A 27011-nucleotide genomic window follows, 5' to 3' on the forward strand; every position below is an offset into this window, starting at 1 on the left:
CCCCTCTGTTGTCCCTGATGGGATGATCTGTTTGTGTCACAATATACTGCTGCTTGCTTGTTGTACAAGCGAGGCACATCTTTCATGGCATTGTCAAGAAGAGCTACTACTTCCAAAGGGGACAGCACTTGACTGTTGTTTTTCTTGCTTATTATGAATATGTTTTCCTTAATGAGTTTTTTTCCTTATATGACAATTATTGGACCAAGAAAAGGGAGCACGCATGGACGTAAAGTTCATGTAGCCAAAAAAAAAGAGCATAAGAATGGCGGGTGTATAACCTACAGACGGGCGTACGCCACATTTGGTAGCGTAAAGAGTAAGCGTGCGCGATGAATTTGATAAATTTGACGCGTGGGTCCATCTTTTAACTTGCTGGGATGTCTTTAACTTGTCCCTCTGTATATTTTATTGGAGCCTGAATAACCCCAAGATGGGGGCGGCATATACTTTTATAAAATTGTCGATGTTTTGTTAACAGACAGTCTCATAAAGCATAGTACGTTTATATTCTACAAGCTCGCAATTGCAAAAGTAAGCTGCGATCTCTGTTCCTTTAGTATATGTTGTACAGTAGTAGAACCCCGTACAGTGCTTTATTTACCTTCTATATTACTTTACGATCACTACTGATGATGACTTGCTTATGGAATTGAACAATAATCGCTTATCGCCAGCTGCATACAAAATGACGTTTACTTTATGAAGATAGAGAAAACACATATTGTTCTCGATGATTTACAATATATATATATGAAGATACAAGACGTACATAAATCTCCTCTAGTATAAGCTTAGACTTCTACCAATCTATAGAAAATTTCATCTACTTTTAACAGAAACACATTTTTTTATATATATTATCTCTCACTATCTCAGATTAAGAGAATAAAATATCGCTCTCCCAGGATCAAAGCAAATAGTGTAAGCCTTGATAACTTAAATACACCTATCCCTACTTTCAAACTAAACTATATAAAAGAAATGTTTAAACATCGTTCGTTTTTTAAGGAGAAACAAAAGGTTTTGTATACATACTGCCCATTATATGTTTTATTACTGAGGTGCAATGGGCCAAAGTTACCAGTGACATTCTTGCATGTATATATCAAAGATGCCGCGAGTACAGTACAAAAGCGTTGCCATATGGCGATAACGCATTTGAAATAAAAAAAACGTGGCGTGGTAGTACCCGTTGTGCCTGTCTTGTCACGGTGCGGATGTATGCATTAGGAAGTCGGCGAGGTTTGAGGACATTCGCGAGTGATTGAAAGAAGGCTCTGATGTTAGGATACAGGAGGCTCAAAGGCAAATTAATAGTGCGCAACAGAGACTTGTACTGAAAACAGTACCTTTTCTACTGCGATACCATCCTCTTTAATCCATGAAACTGATAAAATGATATGATGCTTGATCGGTGGACATATAAACTATAGTGACTACGTACACTTTTAAACAAATAGTAGGTAGCGAGGTGAGGTCATGTACCTAAAATTAATGATAGAAAGGTTTGTTGAATGACATATTTTCTGTTCCATACAAGATGCAGTATTTTGGTTATATAATCTTAATCCATTACGACAAATCAAAGGGCTTGAAGCTTACAGTGTCTGGGGTAAACAATTTCTTGGAGTGTGGTAGCACACATTGTGCCTACAATTCCTACGTCGTAAAAGAACTGCTAGAGAGTCCGATGCCCGGTTCTGTGTAAGTAAAACCGGGACGATACACTATTTAGGTAGAAGCAATCAACGGCAATCTTGGTAACATCATGTGAATAACTGTTACTATGCAAGGTAAATGCTGAACTATAAGGCGATCGGAAGTCCCACATAACTACTGAAGCTATCGTACATCTTACTACTTTTCTTGAAGAGTATTATACTAACGGAAGCGTGGACATGACTTACTAAATATGCATATGTCACGATGCTTTTTATTGTTTTTTGGGCAAGGAATGTTACAGTAGTGAGCATTATGTAAAAGCAAATATCCCTTTTCCCATTCATATCTCTCTCGTCAGATATGTAGCAGCGTAAGTGGTGAAGATAATGGAAACGGTGTGACACAATATTACCAATTTTAGGATCTAGATTTGCTGAATAGATAATGATTAAGTCTATCGCAGTATTATTTCCTCTTGCTTATAGTCAACACCACCAACCAGTAAGTATGCTGTAGATTGATAGCTGTTGCTCAGCTCGATCACACTGAGCAAGTAGGAATGCTCCATAATAATGCAGTATGCGGATAGGTACTTTTTACCTGATTAGGCTAGTTACTTGGTCAAATCACCAGGAGAAACTCCCCACAATGACAACTGCGGAGTCTCACAAGCCTGCTCGATCTCCTGTGGGGGAGGGAGGGAGTCCGATATGATCTTTTAGAAGTCCAAGAAGCTCGCATACTGATAACAGATAATTTTCCTCTCTTTAAAATAAAGTCGTGAGCATGCTTATTATGAGGCATAAAAGGTGGCACTAACGCAGGTATATTTTGGCCGTACTTCGATAACCCATGAACGGCGCTCTAAACGAACCATGCGATAACCCCAATTAGGCAAAGGTCGGGTTCGAAAGCGCTCACACCACACAAGCACTTTTTGTTCAGTATGGATGATGGATGACTGGTATATACGCTCAAATAAGCAACATACCAGATTGCTCCCACTTCACGAAGAGTGAAGAGGTTGCTATTAGCTGTTACCAAATAGAAAAACTCTTTTTTCATTCGGATATCTGAAACTTTGTTACATACGCAGTTACTACATATAGTGGCAACCGTAGTATATGGGTCACTGATGACAATAACAATGGTGTTGTCGACAAAACATAAACCATGTCTGCAGGCTATTCGTGTCCCATTGGAGAACAAGTCGCGCATTATCACAGTTGATAAATAACGTATTTGAAAGTCAGAAGCGTGGATAAAGCGTCATGTTCGTTTTAGATAAAAGATAACAAAACCTTTGTGTAATACTGATAAAAAACCAAAAGGAACGCAGAGAAACTTCACATTCGTAGCCCCCCGATATTTCCGAGGATCTGTTCCAATCAATACAAGTTATATGCCTATCTAATTACCACATATGCCAACGATCCACACGAACACACAAACCACCAATACAGCGCTACGGGTTTATCTATTTTGTATCTCTCATCAGAAGGATTTTCAGGCAGTACATGATAGTATATAAATACACACATACTCGGACATCCTCTCTTTTCTCTTTGCAGCCAGCCCAGCATATATTCTCCAATAGTAATATTTGCCTGGAAGCGCATATCAACCTCGCCCTCTCACCCCTCCTTCCACTTACATCTCTTTTATAATTATAACATCTGCTGATAACAATGCAAAATAGCAACAACGACCCTAATAACACACGATCTTCTCCGTCGACAAGTTTTGTCTCGTCGTCCGAAAAGCAGGAGTATGTAGATGTTGTCGACGCCGAACGCACACAGGAATCGTATTATCCGCCAGCTCTAGTGTTGAATCCAGAAAAGACGCCCATCATGGAACGCTTGAAGCATAAGTTTACAACTAGGGATGGCTGGGTCGGCGACTATGATTACCGTGCTCTTTGGTAAATATTAAACTGCAATTATTTACAAAAGAGCTGATCTTTATCTTGTTACCATACATATTAACCACTAACAATACAAACTAAAATGTATATGGTGATGATAGTATGCCTTATATTCCGTTTTTTAAGAAGCACGCCAACCGTTCCGAATTCTATGGACCCGATGAAGATATTCCCGTCTTTGTGGCTATCTTGATGGGTGTCCAACGTACGTTTTCTGTTATATGATCGAGTAACAAAGGGATGCCACAGTGATGTTAAAGTTTGATAAAATAGATTTCTTGGGCTGTGTCGGTGGCCTTATCACGCCTACGCTTTTGATTTCCGGCACAGGTGCCACTGCGCTTAATCTGGACGCAGAAACCCGCTCATATATGATTGCTGCATCTTTTATTGTATCCGGTATCACTAGGTAAATTACCTTCGACAATAAAAGCTCACGAACAGTAAAAGAGAATAATTGTTTTAATCATATTACCCTTATGTATATATGATAATAGTTTGGTCTATACCTCACGATTCCGAGTACCACGCACCCGGTATTACGTCGGTGTTGGGTAAGTTTCAGGTGGTCAATAGTAAACCCTCTCAAGCAACAAACAAATTAAATCAATTACGTTTGCTTAGTTTATTAGAAGTCGCTGGTGTTGCCTTTTCTGCTCTTCCTGCTGCTCAAGCTATGGTTGAAAACATGTATATCGGTAAGCTATTCGATTTAAGAAGCTGTATATAAAAGAGTAGCAATGTAAAGTACTAACCACACTGATTTATTCTCTTTCCTTTTTTCCTACAGATGGTACCTGTCAAACCGAAACCCTTTCCGACGGTACGATCAACTACCTGCCATGCCCCGACGGTTTTGGTGCCATTCTCGGCACACAGATCATCGGCTCTATCCTTTCTATCATTTTCAGTTTCGTCTCACCTCGTATTCTTAAGCGTTTGTTCCCCAAAATTGTCACCGGCATTGTGCTTTTCTGTATCGGCGCCAAATTGATTACGAGCAGTATGAAGAATTGGGCTGGTGGCTCTGGTCCCTGCATGCAAATGCCCGATGACGGCTTATTTGCCCTCTGTCCCAACATTAACGCGCCGAACCCACAGCCATGGGGTGGTCCGGTGAACTTTGCCCTTGGTGCTTCCGTCTTCTTCACTATTCTTCTTATTGAATTGCTCGGATCGGTCTTTTTAAAGAACGTCTCGGTTGTTATTGGTTTGATTGTCGGCTGTATTATTGCTGCCGGTATTGGCATGTTTGATAGTTCCTCTATTGATGCCGCTCCCGCAGGAACCTTTTTGTGGGTCAAGACATTCAAATTGTCGATTTATGGTCCCGGTGTCATCCCCGTTCTGTTCTCACAGCTGGCTATCATTATCGACAGTATTGGTGAGATCACGGCTGTATGTGATGTTTCCCAAAAGGCGATTGAGGGTGACGAATTCCAATCGCGTATCCAGGGCGGTTTGTTGACGGATGGTCTTCTTGGTATCTTCTCCGGTTTGGGAACCACTATGAGCACTGTCTTGTTTACGCAAAACAACGGTATCATTGCTGTAAGTATAGCTACGAAGCTGCTATCACTTCATCATATACCATACTTTCAACATTAACATACGATGAACAATGTTTTTGTTATATGATACAATAGGTAACTCGCTGTGCAAGTCGTATTGCTGGCTTTGTATGCGCTGGTATTCTCATATTGTGCGGTATTCTCGGCAAATTCTCAGCCACATTTTTGGCGATTCCAGAGCCTCTTATTGGTGGTAAGTTGTATACATGTAGTTTATGATAAATCGACAGCCACCAAATTATTTTGCTATGCATCTCGAATACATGTAGGTATGACGGTGTATTTGTTTGCTTCAGTCGCCACATCTGGATTGAGAATCCTCGCATATTTGGAATGGACGCGTCGAGATCGTGTGATTATCGCTTCCTCGCTAGCCATCGGTTTGGGTGTTTTGCTTGTTCCTAACTGGTTCAAGTTCGTCCTACCTACTGTGGAAAATGCTGCTTTGAACGGTTTTTACAGCGCTATCCGAACTGTAGTTTCTACTAGCAACATTATCGGTGGTATCATGGCTGTCCTTCTTAACTTGATTCTACCTTATGAAGAAGAGGAGAGTGCGGATCAAACATCATCGGCAGAGTCAGAAGCTAAACCCATGGGCGGTGCACATCGCATGTATTACGATGAGGAGCAACAGCAGCAGCAAGAAGCAATTACCCAGAAGAACTAATCTTGGCGCATGTAGTACGCACATTATCATCTCCCTTTCCTTTCTTTTCCACTATAATTCTTTCACATTTAAATGACACCTTCATTTTTACGCCATTCTGTTGTTGCCGTTGCTCTACTACTATTCTATTGCTCTACTTGCAGTACTGTCTTGTAATATTGTTTTTCACATATTTTCTCTCACACTTGTACTATTTTTGATTTTATGCATTTTTCTGTAATATAGTTATTAGCTCATCCATTTTTACACATGAACAATTGATACAAGTGGGCATACTAAGTGCAAAGGAACGGTCATTGATAACAGCGTATGAATTAAGGAAAAGCTTAACCTCCGTACAATCTCTCTCGGTATGTCATCACAACGATAAAAAACGGACATCTTATGTGTCCAATGTGCTGTTGCACAACGATTGCCCCATGTTGGGTTGCACATCACTTTTTAATATAAACGTTTTAAAGAAGCGGCGACTAGCTCAGCCCTTTAAAGCATGCCGTTTCGACTAAAAACGGTGAAGTGGATGTGTCAGAAAAAGAATAGATTCTCCGCTCTTATTCTGTCCTCTCTCCGGTTAACCGATGGAGCACGTACTGGGAAAATCCTACGTCAGAAAGCCGAATTATCAAATTGTGCTTTTTTGTTCTCACATATACAGCAGTTAATAAAAAAAAGTTATTTAGCACGCTAGATCGCTAGAGTGCTCCCTTACGCCAAGATTTCTGTACCATACCTTTAGTCTATTAGTTCTATTAATGGGGCAATTGATCTTAGTTGAATGTAAAAATTTTCTGTTTTGAAAGAGGGGGAGTCTAGCCACGCGGACCCGGTGGTATTTTCATATAACGACGTGCTCGCGTGGCAAAAGCTTCTTATTAATTTTGAAACAGATCCAATTGAATACGGTTTGTGTTTCTTGACGTACTGTAACTATTACGGCATAGATTTGTTAATTCATTTAGAACGAAGCACGGTAATTTGTCAGTTTGGATTAAGAGTTGTGCTCAACTACATGCTGCCATATCTCATTGTATTTGCAGAACGAAAACAGTCAAAAGAGCGCGACGATCGGTCAGAGACAGCGGAGTCGGCAGTTCGATATGTCCTGATGATGGTGCGGCACTGTAGTAATCTGAAACAGACTCGTAGTCTTTTTGGTATAAAATATTCTGCACACATTTTCAACGCGTGGTACGTCGTATGATCACACTTTCTAACTCGCGTGGTATGGACAATGTTGACATGCGTTGATTTGAGCATTAAGGGGTCTTAGTAGCAGAGGGAGCAAACGTCATGGGGAGAAATGACGTTAAGTGCCACTTTAGCTTGGTTCATAACGTCAATCTCTTTTTTTCCTGGGGTCCAGAAGTTCCTTGTGGCCGTTCTATTTGTGCTACAGTCGTCATTTTTAATTTTCAATTGTCTTGAAAAGAAAAACCTTCTCCTTTTTTCTTTCTTTCTTTCTTTACTTCTTCTCTGTTATATTCACTCATCGAGTCAACATGCTCAAGTTCACTACTGCAAGCTTTGGCGAGAAGCGCTCTGCAAAACCTAAACCTCTATTTAGCGTTCTACGCAAAAATAATCGCAGTAACAACAAAGACAACTCAGCCAGCAATGATGCACCTGTCAACAACAGTAAGGATGCTTCTGCCACTGTCTCGCCATCCTGGCACGCATCTACCAAACTGTCAAAACATGATCCCCACTCTTCTCTTCTCCCGCGCTCTAAATCATCAAGAAATCAAAACCATCATAATCATAATCATGGTCTTTACAACACATATCCTCGCCATGGACACAGTGGGCGGCGATCAGCGCGGAGAGTGAGTCCACAATTCTTAGGCGCTCAACAACACGAAGATGCGATTGCCGCCCGTCAAGCGGCCTTGGATAAACTTTGTGGCAAAACACCGACAACCTTCATTCCATCCGCGAGTGACAGTAGCAGTATGCCATCCCCACCGCTCTCACCCATGCAACAATATCCATCTTCACCGCCACCACTACGTCGAAAACATCCCACGCGTCATCAAAATCCGCCCCACCCACCATTATTCCTCGACGCAAGTGATAATAACAGTAGTAGTAGCAGCAGTAGCAGTAGCTCTTCATCACTTAATCGACAACACACTCTCCGAAGAAAACCGAGCCGGCGACCTATTCATCAAGTGCCCACCGGTTGCTATGCCCCTATCCCGTCACCCAGCAACAACATTCAACACCACAATCATCACTATCATCACCAAGGACTTGCACCACCGTCGCCACGTTACGCAAACTACCATCCCCATAGCAACCAATATAACAACAGATTGCCACCATCGCCACGGTCTTATCGAAACACGCCATTAACACCTCCCTACATTGCGTTGCAAGAAGAAAAAGGGAAAATGCAAGAAAGAAAGCATGTTGTAGAAGACGAGGATGACAATCTGCCTCTCTTACACACCATTTCTCCCGAATCATTGTCGCGGTCCGAATATTATGTCGGTGACTCTACACCTGCTGCTCTTGACGACAACAACAACAATAACGGACTGCTACGACGATCATTCGAGTCTGAATTCACAGAGTCGGACAGTGACAGCATGACGAGTATCAGTAGTAGTAGTAATGAGGACAACAACAATGACGGTAACGATAGCGACGAGAGTGAAGACGAGGATCGAGTAGTATCGCTTACACGGCATATGCGGTCAATTATTGTAAATGAAAAAACTGCCCCGCCGCCAACGAAGTCGAGAAAGACGCGTTTGTCTGCAGAATTGCACACCAGTCAATAAAACAGTATTTATATAAGAAAAAAAGCGAAGAAACAGTAAATGATGAAGGAAAAAGGGGGAAGGGGTGGATAGCAATATATGCAATGGATATTAGCTGCTTGGATCTAAAAGACGAGAGAGTTAAGGAAAAGAGAGAGAGCCTTTCTCGTAACACAAGGGACTTACTTTGTGTGTGTTTGTGTTCTTCTCGTTTATATACTACTGGCTTTTTCTTTTCTTCGTTTCTTTTTTATCATCTCTTCTTCTTTTCCGCAACTACTTTTACATACCTTTCCTTCGTTTATATATTCCTTTCCTTTCCTTATCGTACTATTCGCTTTACCCCGTCCTCTCTCTTACTCTCTCTCTCTCTCTTGTGTCTATCCTTGTCCATACTATCTTTAATACTAATTACTTATAACCTTCACTGTCCTTATCCATCTTAAACCACAACAACGCCATGACTCAAATCGTTCTCGCTAGCAATGCAACAACAACCGTTCACGGTGCTTCTAATTACCCTGTGGATACCATGGTGCCACCACCATCAACCGTAGCAGCAGCAATGCCGCATCGCAGACCAGACGATGCTTCGCCGCCATCATGGGCGTCTCCAGCATCCGTATACTCGGCTGTTGGCCCCGGTGCCAATGTATATCGAGGAGCGCCACCACCACCACATCCGGCAGACTTCCACACCTATCAAGGTAAGAAGAACAAGAACATTGTATTTCCCCTATTTTTTCCTCTATATCGTACCTACCTAGCAATCTTTTTCATTAAAGTTGACTGCTATGATTGGCTGGCTGGATATTTCGATTAAAATTTTATTGAGAGAGAAAAAAAACTTTTGGGCTACACAACACTACTGTACGCACATACACTGGTGTAGCACTCCATTCTAAAGTATGCACGTTGTCTAAACTTTTCTATTGTAATCTTTTCTGCTACACAAACAAAACATAAAACAATAGGCTACGGTTACCCCACACCCATCTCCCTGGGTTATCCTTCTGTCCCAATGGCTTACCCTGTACCGCCTCCGCCACCGACAGCAACAACGCGTTTTGGCTATTGTCCTGACCAAATGTCCTCCCCTCCTCACCATCGTTCCTATCACCCTGGCAGCCCCGATTCGGAATCCGCTTCCTCGTCCTCCAAGTCGCCTCAAACCCCGTCGGCTACTACTGCCGCACCTAATACTAATACGACTACCTCGGTAGACCCTGCTTCCAACAATGCAGCAGCTGTAGCAGCAGCAGCAGCAGCAGCGGCAGTGGCGACAGGTTCTCAACAGCATCAGGCACTTGTTACACCACTTGTTCCATCATCATCACCACGATACTCGAACCCTACAACCGATCGTGTCAAAGAAACAATCGCTCGTGCAAACTCGGTTCCAATGGAGTTTTATCACACGGAGTTTTTGGAGTACTCCAAAGAGACGTACGAAAGAAAGATTGGATCGCGTAACAAGCGTAAGCGACAACAACAGCAACAACAGAAAAACGAAGAAGCTGCTTCGAACAAGAAGCAAAAGCTTGAGGAATCTTCTTGCAGCCTTGTAAATGCTAATGCCACTACCACTGCTACTGCTACTACCGAGGACGCTTTTGTGTCAGTAGCACCAGCAGATGATTTTGACGAAGATGATATCAAAGACGACGAGAATCTCAGAGGCAGCTTAGAGGATGAAACAGATCCAGAGTAAGTTGAATTCTCCAACCCTTTTCGAGCTTAGTAGTGGGCAAGAAAGCCCCTCACTATCTATTTGAGTGTAGATGAACCCATCCTGTCTCAAGATATAGATGGATGTTTCTTTTTATAGTATCACCCGCTTACCCAAGTTGTATATTTATAGGCAATTGACCAGTGCTGAACTTCGTCGCCAAATTCACATTCAGTCTGAACAAAAGCGACGTGCGCAAATCAAAGATGGCTTTGATGAGTTGCGGAAGCATCTTCCTGGTTGCAACAACAAAAAGATGAGCAAGGCCGCATTGTTGAATCGAAGTACGTTGCTGCCTCATCTTAACATAAGACGTGTGGAACATATATAACATAAATCTGATATCATTGACCACAACATCATTCTATAGCCGTCCAGCAAATGCAGCATCTAAAAGCCATGCAAGTTGAACTGTTGGAAGAAGTCGAGCGTCTCATGCAAGAAAATGAGAACTTGAAAAAGTAAGTAGAAACTTAGTTGCGCAGAATGGAAAGCTAGGATGAAATGCTTATAAATTACATGTGCTATTAGATTCCAACACGATGTCTTTCAACGGCAAGCCATGGAAAAGATGTACACTTTTTAAATAGTCCTGAACCGCTGCTGTACCTCTTGCTTTTAACAGGCTCTCATCCATAACTATATACGTACATACCGTCTAATTTCTAGTATACAAAACAAAAAGACAACCACACACACACACACAACTACCTACTAATAGTGTTGCTATTATTACTTACAACTCACACATTCTCTCTTAATAATGGCTCTCTATTGTTTGCCCATAATTTATCGATGGCGTTCAATGTTTAGTCGTATTATTCTATATGATTCCCCTAATATCTTTCTTTCTCTTTCACGCACACACGCACTCTTGTAAAAGTACATACGTGGTGAAACGAAAAGAACACCTTTCCTCTTTGCCAAACCCTATTACCCCATTTCTCTTTTTATGTTTTCTTTTCTTACTTTAAACTGAATTCTTGTACTTAGAACTCTTTAAATTAAAACTTTAACCTTGCACAATGACAGATAATCGAATCACCAAACGTATTTTGAATCCAGGAATAGCTGCTGTTGGTTGGCCAGATGCTGCTGCTGCCAGAAAAATTGTTCTATTGGATGTTGCATTGCATGCACACAACAATGTTTGTTTATGTTTATAGATTGTAATCTATATTTATGGCTATGTGTGCAAAATAACCTGCGCCCTGGATTAAAAAGATCGACGCTGAATACTGAAAAAAAGGAGGTCAGACCTAGTGAGTGCAGCCTGCCCTTCTATCAATCTCCGGGCAAACCCCAAACGATCCAGCCCGGAATTGTTGCCGTGGGTAATTTTAATAGTTGGCATGTTTGTACAAGCGCTCAGTTTCTCTCTCTTGATCTCTCTTTTTCCTCTACTTGCACATACCTATCCTCCTCACTCTGCATCTTATATATTTCTTACGCATCTGATGTGACAGCTGCTGCAACAGCACCAGCGGCAGCTTTTCCGTTCTCTCCCTTTCTCTCTTTCTCTTTCTCTTTCTTTTTCTTTTTCCGCCTTTTGAGCCCTAATCACTACCATCACCGCTCCAACAACTACGTATCTCCCTTTATAACTTATGGTATAAAGAAGAAAGTAATAATTGTAATGCTCCCATCACAGCGACAAAGCTCCTACTACGCTCGACGCTATAGCGGATTGCTTGTATCGTCGATTTTACTGCAAAGCCAATTCAGCTACGAACAAGACGACGATTATTATGATGACGGTTATGACGACGGAGACGATGGCAGTGCTGATGAAACAGACGACGGCAGCAACGACGACTGCTCACTGATATCGGGCCATACCTGCAATGCAAATGGAATATGCAAATACTGTGCCATGTGTCTTCAAAGTTCATGTATCTGGAGCAAATCGGTCTCGTCCTCTGTCAACAACACGTCCATTGCATCACCGTCCGCCCTTGTTTGTAACACCACCCAGTTTGATACTCCCGACGTATACGACTGGTATGGCTACTGTTTATCCAGTGGCAATGACAGCGATGGAGGTAAGGTCAACTTCAACAACCCTAAGATTCCAAGCAGATCCGCCTTTTCATTTTGCGCGCGCGGCATGAAAAGGAGGGAGAAGAGAAACAGGGGGAAAGGGTTTGTGCAACCCATTTCTGCTCACACCTCCTTTCCTGCCCCGACAACCCTGCCTTCTTCACCTGTCCTAAGCTTCCAGCCACCCTGTATTATCCTTGCTTTTAACCTTGCAAACTGTTCTTACAGACTATTGCGCAACAAGCTCTGAGTGTTACCAGTACCGCAGAAATGCCACGTCCTCTGTGTCACACATATGGAACAATCTTACCTGTGAGCCGTCTAACTGCTTGTTGATGACGGATCGAGGTCAGCCGCCACCAGCGCCTGGACAACTACCCACCGAAAGCGATGGATCCGGCGCCGGCGACGGACAGGATGGGGACGGTGTTGGTGCAGGTGCAGGCCACCGCCATCATGCGGGCCATGGATTCACGGAACATAGTCCATCCGCGATTGCCTTGATGGTAACCTGTTCGTTTATCTTTCTTGTCGGCATGATATGGATGATTCAAATGTGGATGAAGTCAAAACGCACCCGACAACCGCTCGGACCACCCTTTTCGTGGATTGCATTCTGCTTGTCGTGCGGAGGACGGAGAAAGAAACGCGTACAGTCTCTCGCTTCCAACGACACGACAGTTCCCAGCACAGCACCTCCCTCGTTCAGATCCAATCAACAACCAGAGATGCAGCAGCGCCGGGTGGCATCCTCTTCCGCCTCCTCACTCGGCTCACAGTCGAGCCAACAACCTCAAAATAGAGGAGAGCCATTGCCTTCGTACTACAGTCCAGATCCGTCACCGCCCAAATATGAACAAGCCATCGTGACACAAATCAGAGGTCTGATGGGCCAACACGCACTTATAGACGACAATGACGGTGGGGATGACAACGATGGACAGCGACAAGCAGGGCATAACTCTTTGCCACCGCCGTTGTGGTTACCTGTTTATTTTACCCCTAATCACTCGGCTTATTCTTTCGGCCGTTTACGGCGTCATCCTCCCCCGCACATGGCTGGGGCAACTGCTGCTGCTGTTGCTGCTGTTGCTGCATCGTCATCTTCATCTTCATCACCCTCCAATAACAACAACAACATTGCATCTTCGTCGTCCAGCAATCCACATCAACATCAAGATCATGCAGGTTCTCTTTGGCACCACAACAACGATTGGTCTGATCCACTCCAAGCGTTTTGGTACCACCATCAGCAACAGATTGGACAACCTCGACCATCACCGTCGACTTCATCGCCTGCGGCTGTAGATCTATCCACAGCCAGCAGCGCCACGCAGAGACGAAGGAGAGCAAGAGAGAATAGTTCTTCTTTGGATGATTTGATATCAAGGAACAACGACGACGACGATGATAATCAAGGCCATGTCAACAACTCGTCTTCATTCACTGCAGGATTACGATAGAACCCGGCATACATTCGAGAGGCAAAAGCAAGTGTAAATGTATAAATTGTATAACTTTTGGGATTTTTAAATCTGAAATTAAGATGGCTCTTTTGCTCCTCCCTACGCCACCCCTCCCTTTTTTCGGTTGGGCCTTTGCTCCGTTTTTTATGCGCAGCTCGGTCCAGATCAAAAGTGATTTCGTATCGCTAGCAAATCTTTTTTTATTATACAAGCGTTCGGAGGGAGTAAAAAGCACCATACATAAAGTAACTCTTCATTCCCTTGAACATACATACTATGCACACACAAGAGCAGAGTGAGACACAGAGAGAGAACCCCAGGGGTGTGGATCTCGCACATAGACACAAAGTGTTCGTGCACGCACGCGTGGAAATGTATATTACATGGATATGTACAATATATGTGCCAAAGCATCGTCTTTATATTTCACTAATTATTAAAATACCAGCGACTGCAACAAGCGGTGCGATGACGACGATAAAATTTTTAATATACTCCCTTCGTGTCATGTTGTTGTTCTTTTTCCAAATCCAAAAGGAAATACTAGGGGATAAAGGAGGAAAGTGCGGTACACAAAAAGGGTTCGATGCAGCCGCGCGCAAACCACCACCACCACCGTGCAGCACCTGTATGTAATCATCCTGTAGCCAGACAGGCAGACACCTCATATCATACTACGCCTAACCCGCATTATATCATGCATTCTAATTCAAAAGAATGATTTCTTTTGAGAGGCCCGCCATACTCCTTTCCACTTTTTTTTTGTTCCCTTAATTTTCTTTTTATATACTTACTTTCTCGTATAATTTGTACTATTTCATAACCGCTTCTCTCTTCTTCTATTTCAACATGCGAGGTAGAAGACTACCGGCAGACTATCCACGATGGCATCCTGTTATTCATCATTCGCTTGTGCTATGCTTTCTACTGATGATGGTGCTACTACCAATACTATATATCCGGACACGGCAACCTCCCTATTGGGTCTTGCTCATAGTGCTGTGTTCATTCTTTGTGCTCTATATTTCATACTGGGTATATAAATACACGCTAAATCTATCTTCTTTTCTTTTTTGGAGAAACATGAGAAAAGTAGGTTTCTTTGGAAACTAAGATGTTGACTACTACTATTGTAATTATCATCCATCATAGATCTGGCTTTGTTGTCGATCTCAGTTTCATCATGAACCAGATATAAATAAGCCGCTTGAAGACACCGAAGCAATTCCTGAAGTTTCCATCTACAACCCCTCAACGGTCGGTATCCCTCCCAGCTCATACATGGTCGCGCATCGTACCAGTTCATCGAGTCCTTCAACCTTACGCGTTCCTGAACTCGCCTTTCAACAGCAGCAGCAACAGAATCAGCGGCAACCTCAATCATTTCGAACAAGTAGTATCATCACTAGCAGTACATCCGATCTTAATAATCCATTACCACCACCAGCATACCACATGTCGTTCGATCATACTGCTGTGGACCTTCCGCAGCAAAACGCTCCACCTCCATCCTATCATTCTGCAAAAGACGAAGAAGACGAGCAACAAGTAGACAATAACGACATACAGGGCGTTGTTGATAGAAGATTAGCATCGACAAGTAGTAATAATAGTAGTAGAAACAGCAATAATAATCATCAGCATCGTTCATATTAGTCCATACAGTAGTATTACCTCCGGCCAAAAATTAATATATATCCCATTCCCTTCCATCCCCTCCCCCAAATACGAGCCCTCAATCCAAAGCCTGCCTGCCATTCTCATAATACTCGCTTATATCTGTTCTTTCATTTGATACTAACAGCTTAATTACTCTTCTTCCTCCTCCTTTTGTATATTTTTGCGTACATCATTTCCTCTCACTCCCTTTTTTGTTTTTGTTGTTGGCTTATATCATATCACTTCTCTTCCTTTCTCTCACAACAACATTGAAAAAAATTAACTGGAATTATTCTTATACCTCAACAAAAGTATCCCGCTACAGTATATTGCGTCATACATATATGTCTAGTAGCTACACACTTTGGCTGATATAACCTTGCTTTGCTGAATCCTTTGCGGATCGAGATGATATGATTCATAATCAATAAAGACAATCTTCGATGGAAGACAACAAATGGATGTATTATAAGGTATAATGTATGTAGTAGAAGTGGAGAAGCTAGTATCACAATAGTAACTCAATGATGATACGACTTACATTATTCAAAAGGCTATATCATGGATACATACAAGCTCTACCGAGAAGGAGGCTACAGAAGCTAAATGCGAAGGCAGTACATGAAATAACAACATACTGATCGTGCGATCCATACGGCAGGCCAACAAGATATGCCGCGACAACATATGACAGAAGATATTAAAGACTGTTGTGGGGAGGATGAACAAATGAGCTACTAGCGATAGCAAACTGGGCGATTCGAGCGTACAGGCAAGTACCGGGTTTGTCAGGAAGAGTTTAAAGGAAACAATGTAAGCAACAATCAACGCTCCGGCATTTGAGCGCGCACTCCTGTCTGTCCTGACTTGGCTTTGCCCAGGCTCCTCAAAGACTGGATACAGCTAATATTTCGATCGTGATCGAGTTACGTTGAGCAAAACGCCGTCAGTTTGCAGCATTCAATATTTATAGGTACATCCTAACCAATTGATTGGACCCGTGTTGGTAATTGAAGCAAGATAATTAGCGTACTGTATCCTGGATCTCTCCAATTCACACACGAAATGATACTTATGCGCTTCATTGAAAAAACGAGCGCTCTTGACTATGTTGCAACAACAATCGCCAGTAGATTGGTGGGTCGTGTAAACGAGCTAACTATTTTGCGAAAAAAACTGCTGGTCAACCACAATCACCACAACGACAACTACAGGTAGCATCATTCGATCCAGTTACTTGTGGCGAGTTGTCCTCAGATACAAGCAGGAACATCATAGGATGTGAAGCTTTACCGGCGGATACATACACCTCAATGATGGCAAACAGTCAAAGCACAACGTTGATCGACGAGCATAACGCGCTGTTGCTTAAACATTACACCATCCATTATCCAGGAGTCACTGATGGTACCGGCATTGAACAAGCGAGAATCCACTGTTTCAATCGAATACAGAAACTACGTACCATTGAAACCTTTAGTCAAACATATCGATCAGCAACAGCCAGATCAATCCGCGGTTTCCATATCCAAGTCCTTTTTATACAAGACTGCCGTAATGTTGCCTGGATAGAACAAGTGCAGTATTACTCCTACCATTTACTTGTCGTCAATCGCACCCCTATAATCCACCACTTCGGTGGTATCACGCAGAAGCAGCACAATAACGATTTGCAAACCAAGGTCTCGAGGAATGGAGAAACAGCTTTGAACAAAGCGACCGCCACTCCGTCTTGCCAGTCCATCGCATCTTTTCGCAAGCATCAATAGTAGCGTATGATAACAAGGCAGATGTTAACACGGCTAAAATTGTTGTGATTCCAATGGCACGTAGAATAGTAGTAGAGTAGAAGAACACAGCCGTCCAACCAATGAAAAAAATTATTCAAGATGGAGACAGGCACAATTAGGCAAGCTGTCCTTCACCTCCTGGGCGGCTGGACCTCTCAAACAGGGTCAGGACGTCTCTCCTTTCTCTCCACCTGCTTCTTCTTCCCACTCTGGACCAAGAAGTCCAACTCACGAAAGAACTCATCGACCTATATATGCCTGTATTACAATGATTGGAAAAATTTGGAAACAACTCTTACTTACCCTGCTGTTGCGGAATGATGGCTTACGGACTCGAAGCACACCTGCATGTCATTGCTTTCTTTTCACACACAAATACTATGCATGGCCTATGTGATCCAATGATTCTTCGTATTTCTTTTCCTGGGGTCGGGCGGTGGCGCTTCGCTCGGTTGTGGATGGATTTTTTCTTGATGCATTTAATGTGGGTATGCTTTTTGGCTTACATCTCCTGCGAAACCAGGTCCGTTAGTACAGCTCACTCTTTTTCTTCCTACTACTGGTCTTTTTACCTTTTCCCTTTACTCATGTTCTTCTTCTATTTCTCTTCCAATTAGGCCAATGTCTTGGTTACTTCCACCCATTCTCTCCAGTGACTTAGCTGGGGACTGGATATTTCGGATGTTTTCTTCCCTCTTTTTAGAAACCATGTTCTCTCACGTTCTCACAAATAAGGTCAGTTTGAACAGTGCCTCTATGCCTTCTTGTTTGTGCAGTGTCTTTCTGCCAGTCATTGACTGCTTCCTTTCTACCTCTTTCAAACTTTCTTAGGTATAGTACTCCCTCTCAACCTTCTTTGACTCGCCCTTTCACGCCCCTTCTGCTTCCCTTCCTATAAAAGCTCACTATGACTTTTAGATACTATCGTCGTATTTATTATTACCACTACAAATTATCAATGTTTGGCTTGCCGGCTTAACTTCACCATATCCCACGCTATGGCTAATTCCTGTTCCTTGCAGCATGTTGATTAACGCATCATATCGGGCCGTTAATAACGATGCGTCGCTAATCTTACATTCGTCGTTGACAACAGATGTCCTAAAGCAAACCAAGACAAGATGAGACCCATGGTTTGATTGAATGTTGTTGCTCTTTACCAGTTACCATCGAAAAATGACATGCTCCACCAGATTTTCTAACAGTGGTGTGGTGAACCACATTAATACACTGCTTAAGATATCAACAATAAGATATTCGGTTAAACATTATAGCACACGTATGAACACTACGGCATTCCGGCTAAACACTATTGAATAAAACCTCTTACTCGGATGATTCACCTTACGTGAGCAGGACAATAAACCTATCAACAGGTACCTCGGCCATTAGATCAGCTAACGCCGGTTTCAAAGATGTGCCCGATTAACATAACGACTTCAGGAGAAATTCTGATACGTCCTTGATCCATCTTCTATCACATACTTTATCCATTAGTCGGATGAATTGATATCGCCGTCTTAATAGCTAGAATATAAAAGAGCTTTATCTTTTGTTGGAATAAAACATCATCTCAAAGATATTTAATCTTGTCCCTTATCATCTTTATTAAAGCTCTATCATCACAAGTGGGATGATTGCCGCACTGATATAACGCGTGGCCAATTTTAATTCTTCGATATTTGACTGACAGGTTCCAATGGTTAGCTGTTCAAGGGTTGTAATGCGTTGACCTTTAGTGACTTGCGCATACGAACGATAGGAAAGGGCAGAACCTTTGCCCTTTGGCGACGTTGGGGAATCGGATGAAAATGCGGAAGAAGTATTTGTTTTGGTGTTGGTAGCCGTGGTTTTGGTTTGATCCACCACTTTGGGTGGATCAGGATCTTTAGCGGAAAGAGCCATGGTTAGCTGTTCAAGTCTAGTGGAACCAAAAAAGAAAAGACGGATGATGAATAAAAACGACCGCCATGTTCCACGCTCCAACATCCCCAGTCTTACAGGTATCGAAAGGAAGTAAGAATCTTGCTTTTGACATCATTCCCACCGTCATAAGATTCATCACTTTTTGTGCGTCCTGTAAATCAAACGATTATTTTAAGGACAATCCTAAATAGACTAAATGAGAATTATGCCGTTGATATGTTTATATTTTGCTCCTCCATACCTTCACAACTTTTTCAACGTGTAGCCGAACCACGGGGTCAGATTCGTATGTTGATCCGCCATATGTATCAAGCAAGTGATCGATAAGTCCCTCGCATGTATCACAGCCGATATACTGATGAGGGTCACAGTTGGTGCGTGAAGGCTTCAGCAATAGAATTGATGATAATCTAGGACGTGCTGAACATTTGATTCATACGTCAAGAGGTTTGTTTGTCGAACGAAATTCATTAAATCCGCTTGTGATATCAGTGCCTTGGAAGAGAAGATGGTCTTGATCAGGGCAATGAAACTTCCATACCAGACCTGATTACATCCTTGGGTGAGGTAATGAGCCTACACAATATAGAATAGTCACATAGTTGTCTGCCTCACCGCTTCGCCATCCATACACAATGTTTGACAATCCTTTCCTATTTACCCATTTCCATACAGAGTTGTAATGACATGGTTGGCATCGCAATGTCGACGTAATTCTTCCTTCTCAGCGAACACCTCCTTGCAGGACACACAGCCATAGTAAGTTAAGATCGTATAGCCAAGCTTTTCGTATTTCCGCACATTCCTTTGATTGTATGCAGCATTACTGCGAGAACCCGACTCACGGCGTTCAAGTCGTATATGATGTACTGCGATAATATGGTTAACGGCTTTCTGTATCGACTGATAGGACTTGTCACAATACGGGCTTCGACAGCATGACAGTCTTTTCGTTACTGCGAGATATATGTTCATTGCTGGTTGAGGTAGACATGACAGCAGTCAAGGGAAAACCATATCAGAGCAACCAAACGCCACCATTTCTTTTTAGATGGCCTTTTTGTTGGCAGGCGTTTTTGGATCTCGGCAATGGAGGGCCATGCAGTTAACCCCCAGGAACTAGTAGAGCAAAACGTGAATATACAGCAATTGCTCGAATCGAGTTTTCGATGTACCAGAAGAACCGCTTGTAGGAACCATAGGCGAGGACGATGTCAATCCTGCAGTTGACATAGACTTCAATGGCGTGATCAATGATCAAGAAGGTATGCTGCTCATTAGAGAATGATACTTTAATACTGGAGCATGGAGAAAGATGATAACAAAATGAATATGTAGATGAACAAATTAATAAACCTGTCAACAACGATCCATTGGACCATCTTCCACATCCGTTGATTTATGTTTTTGCATTTCTTGTCTTGTTCCAATTGCATTACATATCAGAGCGAGCAGCAGTCCTCCTCCTCAGCTTTATTTCGGTCTTGATCGAAACCTTTGGTGATGCCGCACGCCAACGAATTTCACAAACTATCATCAGTTTGAAGAACTGGATCGGCTTCAATAGACTAATTGAGGATATGCGAACGTACAGTTCTTGTCCCACCTGCCACGGTGAAACTTATGGCACCACACGAATAGTTGCTGTCAAAAGGGGCGAAATAGTCAACGTTCAAGGTCAACATTAACGAACGAGGGGTATCAGCGAAGCGTATATTGTTATTGTGGGGATCACGCAGCTGTCGCCACATCGCACCGTCGTATACATCACTGAACTGGCCTACAACAGGCATCCGCCTTCTCCCTTGCTCGATCTTGCTTTCGAAGCCATACCGTAAGAAGAATCGTCTAAAGGTGTGCTGCAACGGTATGTATGCGTATTGTTTGATAGGCGTACGACGGCTGTTACGAGTATTGGATGGTGGCTTCAGCAATAGGGTACCGCAAGCAGTACCATCCATGCATCGATTAGGTTGCGTGCATGTTTCTGGGCCGGGAAAAAAATAAAGACCTATCAACAATTTGTCGCACACCGAGCGTTTCATGCCTGGACCTAAGGAGCCAAGTACATGCGAAATGAACCTTTACTTAGAACCACTTGTCGACGAACTCCTTCACACGTTCAACGGCGTCACAATTACAACTTACCAGTAGCCTAATGGAGCTCTTGTCCGCATCGCCCTATTCAACATCGCTTGCGACTTTCCGGTTGCTCGTAAAGTAGGAGAGTTCACGTCGCACTGTAGCACCGGTGCTTGCAACAAGTACACAAGAGAGTTCCTCGTTCTCCCAGGCACCACCAAGCTCGATTACTCTGCCCATGAGATCGATCGTGCAAATGGATTGAGAACACGGGAGGGCAATGCTCAAGATGCACAACGGTGGCGAGACGCAACAACACACCAAGGCCGTTATGAGGTCGAGCGTGGCATGAGCACGCGCTGGTCTTTTTTTTTTGTATGCTTTATTGTATTGGGGTATGAAATAACATAGCCCTAGTAGGGGGAGAAAAATTGATATTGGAGATACATAGGGGGTTAATGGGATTATAATATAATGAAAAATCGTTAATTGAGCTAGCCTTGAGACCCGTTAGCCTCGACCTCCATACTCCTCTCTTGCCACTCGCTGCTCTTCCTTTTGATTGCTTCTGTGATATGTTGTGGATTAAATGGTACGTCGTCAAAAATAAAACGCCAGTGCTGCCGCCAGATGAAATGTAGACCGATGCTGATAACGGTTGCTGACAGTGGTCGTTGTTGTCGCGCTTCCGGTTTCTTCCACAAAAGCGTGAAGCACGCGCTGGTCGCACATCCACCGACTCCGTTACTTTAGTCCCGCACGAAGCACTGTAATCGATCCAATGCACAACCTTTTCCTTGGAACAGCCGATCGCATGGTGCGTATCTGGAGGAGTCATGGCTTACTCACGGATGCTGATGGAGTCAGAGTGCAAGTGATGGCTGATGCACTCGTACTACCACCTGGTGTGTCATCATTACAGCGAAAAATCGATCGCAAGTTTGGTTTCATGACGGCCGACGACTGGAAGGCGTGGACACTGGTGTGTTCGCCGTTCGTTTTGAGGGACGTTCATTACAATATATTTGAGCCATTGGATATTCTTTGTCGACGCATGCCGCCGCCTCTGCAGAAAAACCACCATCTATTACGACATCGACGAAGCAGACCGGTTGTTTACAAATTTTGTCCATATTTCTGGCTAATACTTACTAAACATCTTTTCCACTATGCGATTAATCTGTTTATACGTTACTAATCCATTGTAGACTATCGAGCCACATATTGAAGGCTGACGTTAAAATGGTCGACCTCAAAAGTTATATGTATTCTTTATGGGTCACCATCGGCTATAGCCACAGTGTACTATTGATTGCTTTATATTGAAATCTATCTTTGTGATTGATTGCTTGAGGATATTACCATAAAATAGAAAAGCTGATTCTTTTGTAGGTTGAGCGACGCATTTAAACCTTTACAGAGCATGTCATTGAGAACACTATCCTTATCTATATAATACGCTTTTGGTCATCTTGTTCAGACTTTTTGTGTGCCTAGTGTAAAGATCCACAAAAGTTGGTTGATTTTACTGAGTAAAAGGTGAGATTCAAAGATCGGGGGTGAACTCAGTCGGCTATGCTTTACACTAATACTAACATCAAGACACTGTTTTAAAAACACTTGGAGCAGTCCCAGTAAACTCGCTTTTGGAGGAAGTATGTGCAGGTAGCGAAGCGAAGAGTCGAGTATATGAACATCAAGCAAGCTACACAATAAAACACTGACCGTGAGCATTTGATTGGCAATGCGAGCATTCAAGAACTGAGTATGAAATTAAGGGTAAGCTATCTTGGGTGCTTCGACACTACGCACGCACCGACACTTTTCTCTCTTCCTTTTTCCTTCAACTTCTATTCTTCCCTTTTGTCTCATCGCATACATTTCTTCGAGGTTAGTCTAGAACACAAGTTTCTCTATTGTTCACCTGTCCCTTTTTGTCCTTCTCTCTTCCTCCTTGTATGTTACAATTCTTTTTTCGTACAATGAAAGCGATGTATCCAGACAGTATACGCTCCGTTGTTGTTTTTCGCCAACGTCTGCAAAAAAGAAGGTTGTCCAACTGAACCATGGCAAAAAAAAAAGATATCAAAGTCGCTTTTTTTTCTTGCATATTCATTGTGTATATGCTCTCTCGGTCTGCGATTGCTACTTCAGTCAAGAAGATGTGGATTCACATTCTTTTGATAGCATCTGTCGGCAGGAAAAAAAAAGAGGATTGAATGGTGGTGGTAGCAGTAGTAAAGAAGCAGATCAAATGGTTGAATTCTTGGCCTATTACCATCGCTACTACAACTTTTTCTGCTGCTGCAGTTGCTGTTTGCTGTTACCGACGCTCTTACCGACCATACACGATTTCACCTTTTGTTTTCTTCATGTTGAATTCACCCTCCCTTCCACTACTACTACTGTTGTTTTTCTCACACGTAACCTTTACATATTCTTCTCATTCCCCTACTACTGCTATTTCTCCTCCTTTTGTACGTTATTTTTTCTTACCGAAAAGTTCCCTCTTTGTAGATAACTTTCGTACTCAAATTTTACACTTGTTGAAATATTCAATCATGTCTGAAGAATTCGATATTTACGGTGACGACACTTATGGTTCCGAGATCCAGGTAAAAAGAAAACATATAAAAGTGTATTTAATATAAATAACAAACCTCATAATAAAGAAGAGTTTCAAAAAGTTGATGAAGACTAACCCTTTCACTTTCTTTTAAAAAAAAGTCTGATGATATCTTGGGAGAAATTGTTGGCGAATCGACACCTAGCAGACAAGCTAAACGACGAAAACCAAACCCACAAAACCCGGAAGATGACTTGTTTGAAGACTTTGGAGAAATTGATAAGGTAAGAGGAAAAAAAAAGGAGTGTTCATTATCGCTGGGAAAGAAGGGGGGTAGGGAAATTTAAGGGTCTGAGCGCGCACAATTTTCAGAGTTATTTACTTGGATCCATTTTACTTTGAATGTTATGTAGGAGGCAAAAGCTACGACTACTACTGCTAGCTCCGTCATCCATAATCGAAACGAAAAGCCTTCAACACAATCACCATCCACTACTAATAACTCGCAGACGCTTCCGAAACAAAATGCAGTAGCATCTTCCTCCAGCACATCTTCTAACATCACAAACACAAATACAGGTAAAATATTATGGTGATGTGTCGAGGATAAGACAAAAAAGGTCTCATGCTCAATTTAACTTCAAAGCAGATTATGGACATTATCATCACCATAACCAACGTCAACAGACACCACAAAAGATTCCTTCAAGTGTTCAAGCATACAATCGTAGTTTGAGTGACTCGCCTGTTTCGTCAACAGCATCACGGCGTGAATTACCCGTATCCATGTCAAATCTTCGTGGTATGGTGGGGCATCCAACAACTGGCATTTATATCGGCGAGTTGGCTTGGGTAAGTTAAAAGATTTCAAAGATGTTTTGTTGTACATTCGCATCTAACGTGTGATATATTATATAGTATGTTACAGATGAAAATGTCAAAGCACCACTTGTAGACGGAGGTATCGCTGGAGAACTAAAGGATATGACATTTTTCGAACACAAAGTGAATGGCAAATCTCGAGGGTAAGGCCCGCGTTTTTTCTCTTGAATATCATTCTCAAACGGACCTAGAAGCTGGGTATGCAAAGGATTTCATTTAGACTAAGTGTAATTACTCTAGTATCTGCTTTTTGGAATTTAATACCGCGGAAGCTGCAGCAAAGGCCAAGGATATATACGATAATTGGTAAGCAAGAGTATATGTCATCGAGATACAAAGATAGATGGCTAACTTTTCTTTTACATTTAGCGAGATTGATGGCAAAACGCCGAATGTGAGTTTCACTACATCCCAAAACCCGTTTAAGCATATTCCAAAAGGTAAAAATACTTTTTCCCAAAGACAAGAAATTATTGAAAAAGCAAATAAAAACTGATGCATCTCGTTTCCACAGAGCCGGTGCCAAAATCACAAAGAGCACCACAACGTGAATCACGAATGAACAACAATACCAACACCAGCAATGCAGGACCACAAATGATGAGCGGTGGCTTTAATCCAATGATGGCAGCAGGTGGATTCAACCCGGCCTTTGCCAACATGGGTGCCAACATGGGTGCTAATATGGGTGCTAATATGGGTGCCAATATGGGAGCGGCCAACATGGGAATGAATCCGTATGGTGGATTTAATCCTATGGCAGCCGCTGCTGCACGAGGCGGTTTCTACGACAACATGATGGGCATGCCTGGTGGAGGAGGTAACCGTGGTGGTCGAGGAGGCATGCGCGGCGGTGGTGGCCAACCGCCATATATGGGCCGCATGGGCGGACGTGGAGGCGCAATGATGGGTGGCGGCATGTCTGGAAACGGAGGTAAAGGCTCACGCATATGACAAATAACTTGACGTTAATCTCGAAATTTGGCATGTTGAAACTAACGCTTGAGTTGTTGTTTATCAGGGATGTACATCAATCCGGCCTTCTTCGAACAACAACAACAAGGAGGTGCAGGAAATAATGCGTAACTTTTTGTTACACTGGCAATAAACATTGTTGCTTTTTTAACGGAGTTGACCCTTCATACTACACTTCTGCATATCAAAACACAAGCGCGCACGGCGCATACATACACTCTTTCATTGTCATGCACATACACACACTTATATACTCAAACGATATGAAGGAATGATGTGGTTTGTTTTGAGGGAAGAAAACCAGGGAAAAGGGGACTTTATTTCACCTGTTTGTACTTTTTCTCTTCTCCACACACACACTCTCTCTCTTTTCTTTCTTTATTGGTTTCTGGATACTTTGTTTTTGTTGGATCTCTTGTAAGCTTGATTGTTTTGGCACTCCATTTTGTATTATTCGACATTACCTAGGAGCATTTGTACATGTTGTATTTTATCTTCCTTGCTTGTTGTCATCACCATCAAGTGCCTTGTAGTGTATATAGCTTTTCACATACCTCATCTCTCAACGCTAATCGAGTAGGGAATATACCGCACGGGATTGAGCTGGACTTACCATTATCAAAGTATATATTCATTACATATATCACATGTATAAGGATAATAAACTCTGGTATTAGATCTTCAAATTGTTTACATAAGTAGAGAATACTTCAGATCAAAATGGTAACATAATATCCTCTGTTGGCCATTATTGACTGTACTATCAAACCACATTTGACTTGGATGACAGTTCCCTGATAGGTTTAAGGATCAACCATTATCAGCGAGCCACTTTGTGAATTTTGTGCTGGATATGCGCCTTCTCTGTATAGTTGTACCGCATAATTCCTTTTGACATTTTCTTCCCGTGCGTTTCACGAGGACTCATCAATCCCTAACGGATAGTACAGTACATTTAGTATCCGTTGTGTGTTGATGCTATAAACAACAAAGACAAGCCCCAGTGTGCGACAGCAGCTTACAAGCCGATTTGATAAAAATAACTAGATTAAACTTTTCTTTCATACCCCATCAAAAAGTTTATGGCTATAGAATGACAGTTTTTTAATGCAGATTCATGCTTGAACAGCACTTTAAAAAGAGTTGGGTTCGTGTATTGAAGAGTCAGTGGAAGGTAACACCGCGCCCAGTGGGGCAGTGGAGAAGGCTTTTGTCTAATGCGATTAAAATATACAACAAGTGTACCTTTCTAAACTTAGAGCACGGGCTAATTGCCCAACGTAAAAAGATGATTGAGTGGC

General features: G+C 42.5%; 11 protein-coding genes across 11 annotated transcripts; 7 read left to right on the plus strand and 4 right to left on the minus strand.

The window, feature by feature from the left end:
* Positions 1-3694: 3694 nt before the first annotated feature.
* Positions 3695-5833, plus strand: BDB00DRAFT_884223 (permease family-domain-containing protein; the record flags this gene model as incomplete). Its single annotated transcript, XM_053128312.1, has 7 exons — positions 3695-3797; positions 3866-4001; positions 4090-4146; positions 4217-4290; positions 4383-5143; positions 5239-5356; positions 5433-5833. 7 exons carry the CDS (start codon positions 3695-3697, stop codon positions 5831-5833), a joined length of 1650 nt encoding a protein of 549 aa, XP_052976471.1.
* A 1764-nt stretch (positions 5834-7597) lies between these two features.
* On the plus strand, positions 7598-8506 carry BDB00DRAFT_790479 (uncharacterized protein; the record flags this gene model as incomplete). Its single annotated transcript, XM_053120959.1, is given in 3 exon segments — positions 7598-7656; positions 8145-8467; positions 8478-8506. The coding sequence occupies 3 exon segments, from the start codon at positions 7598-7600 to the stop codon at positions 8504-8506; spliced, it is 411 nt and encodes a 136-aa protein (XP_052976472.1).
* A 689-nt stretch (positions 8507-9195) lies between these two features.
* On the plus strand, positions 9196-11368 carry BDB00DRAFT_562585 (uncharacterized protein). Its single transcript, XM_053117859.1, has 5 exons — positions 9196-9465; positions 9570-10302; positions 10457-10608; positions 10695-10785; positions 10856-11368. The coding sequence occupies exons 1-5, from the start codon at positions 9390-9392 to the stop codon at positions 10908-10910; spliced, it is 1107 nt and encodes a 368-aa protein (XP_052976473.1). The 5' UTR covers positions 9196-9389; the 3' UTR covers positions 10911-11368.
* Positions 11369-11960: 592 nt separating this feature from the next.
* Positions 11961-13827, plus strand: BDB00DRAFT_875535 (uncharacterized protein; the record flags this gene model as incomplete). Its single annotated transcript, XM_053127366.1, has 2 exons — positions 11961-12366; positions 12593-13827. The coding sequence occupies 2 exons, from the start codon at positions 11961-11963 to the stop codon at positions 13825-13827; spliced, it is 1641 nt and encodes a 546-aa protein (XP_052976474.1).
* A 1086-nt stretch (positions 13828-14913) lies between these two features.
* On the plus strand, positions 14914-15486 carry BDB00DRAFT_790481 (uncharacterized protein; the record flags this gene model as incomplete). Its single annotated transcript, XM_053120960.1, has 2 exons — positions 14914-14922; positions 14983-15486. 2 exons carry the CDS (start codon positions 14914-14916, stop codon positions 15484-15486), a joined length of 513 nt encoding a protein of 170 aa, XP_052976475.1.
* Positions 15487-18806: 3320 nt separating this feature from the next.
* Positions 18807-19427, minus strand: BDB00DRAFT_562657 (uncharacterized protein). Its single transcript, XM_053117861.1, has one exon. It carries the CDS (start codon positions 19266-19268, stop codon positions 18888-18890), a length of 381 nt encoding a protein of 126 aa, XP_052976476.1. The 5' UTR covers positions 19269-19427; the 3' UTR covers positions 18807-18887.
* An 18-nt stretch (positions 19428-19445) lies between these two features.
* BDB00DRAFT_838790 (uncharacterized protein) lies at positions 19446-20325 on the minus strand. The gene is made up of 3 exons (XM_053124658.1): positions 19867-20325; positions 19747-19781; positions 19446-19615 (listed from the first exon to the last, which is right to left on the minus strand). Exons 1-3 carry the CDS (start codon positions 20178-20180, stop codon positions 19593-19595), a joined length of 372 nt encoding a protein of 123 aa, XP_052976477.1. The 5' UTR covers positions 20181-20325; the 3' UTR covers positions 19446-19592.
* BDB00DRAFT_562650 (uncharacterized protein) lies at positions 19808-21507 on the minus strand. The gene is made up of 5 exons (XM_053117860.1): positions 21354-21507; positions 20798-21258; positions 20645-20700; positions 20381-20503; positions 19808-20324 (listed from the first exon to the last, which is right to left on the minus strand). Exons 2-5 carry the CDS (start codon positions 21248-21250, stop codon positions 20177-20179), a joined length of 780 nt encoding a protein of 259 aa, XP_052976478.1. The 5' UTR covers positions 21251-21258; positions 21354-21507; the 3' UTR covers positions 19808-20176.
* BDB00DRAFT_732142 (uncharacterized protein) lies at positions 21375-22293 on the plus strand (the record flags this gene model as incomplete). The annotated part of the gene is made up of 2 exons (XM_053118333.1): positions 21375-21649; positions 22002-22293. Coding segments are annotated over 2 exons (567 nt in total), but the record flags the coding sequence as incomplete, so codon positions are not given.
* Positions 22294-22687: 394 nt separating this feature from the next.
* On the minus strand, positions 22688-23036 carry BDB00DRAFT_838793 (uncharacterized protein). Its single transcript, XM_053124659.1, has 2 exons — positions 22884-23036; positions 22688-22780 (listed from the first exon to the last, which is right to left on the minus strand). The coding sequence occupies exons 1-2, from the start codon at positions 23019-23021 to the stop codon at positions 22736-22738; spliced, it is 183 nt and encodes a 60-aa protein (XP_052976480.1). The 5' UTR covers positions 23022-23036; the 3' UTR covers positions 22688-22735.
* Positions 23037-23848: 812 nt separating this feature from the next.
* Positions 23849-25821, plus strand: BDB00DRAFT_790482 (uncharacterized protein; the record flags this gene model as incomplete). Its single annotated transcript, XM_053120961.1, has 9 exons — positions 23849-23902; positions 24015-24137; positions 24267-24432; positions 24614-24705; positions 24772-24878; positions 24976-25041; positions 25105-25175; positions 25250-25669; positions 25757-25821. The coding sequence occupies 9 exons, from the start codon at positions 23849-23851 to the stop codon at positions 25819-25821; spliced, it is 1164 nt and encodes a 387-aa protein (XP_052976481.1).
* Positions 25822-27011: the final 1190 nt, after the last annotated feature.

This window comes from Zychaea mexicana (genome assembly GCF_025766255.1).
Source record: "Zychaea mexicana strain RSA 1403 chromosome Unknown BDB00scaffold_74, whole genome shotgun sequence".
Lineage (NCBI taxonomy): Eukaryota > Fungi > Mucoromycota > Mucoromycetes > Mucorales > Lichtheimiaceae > Zychaea > Zychaea mexicana.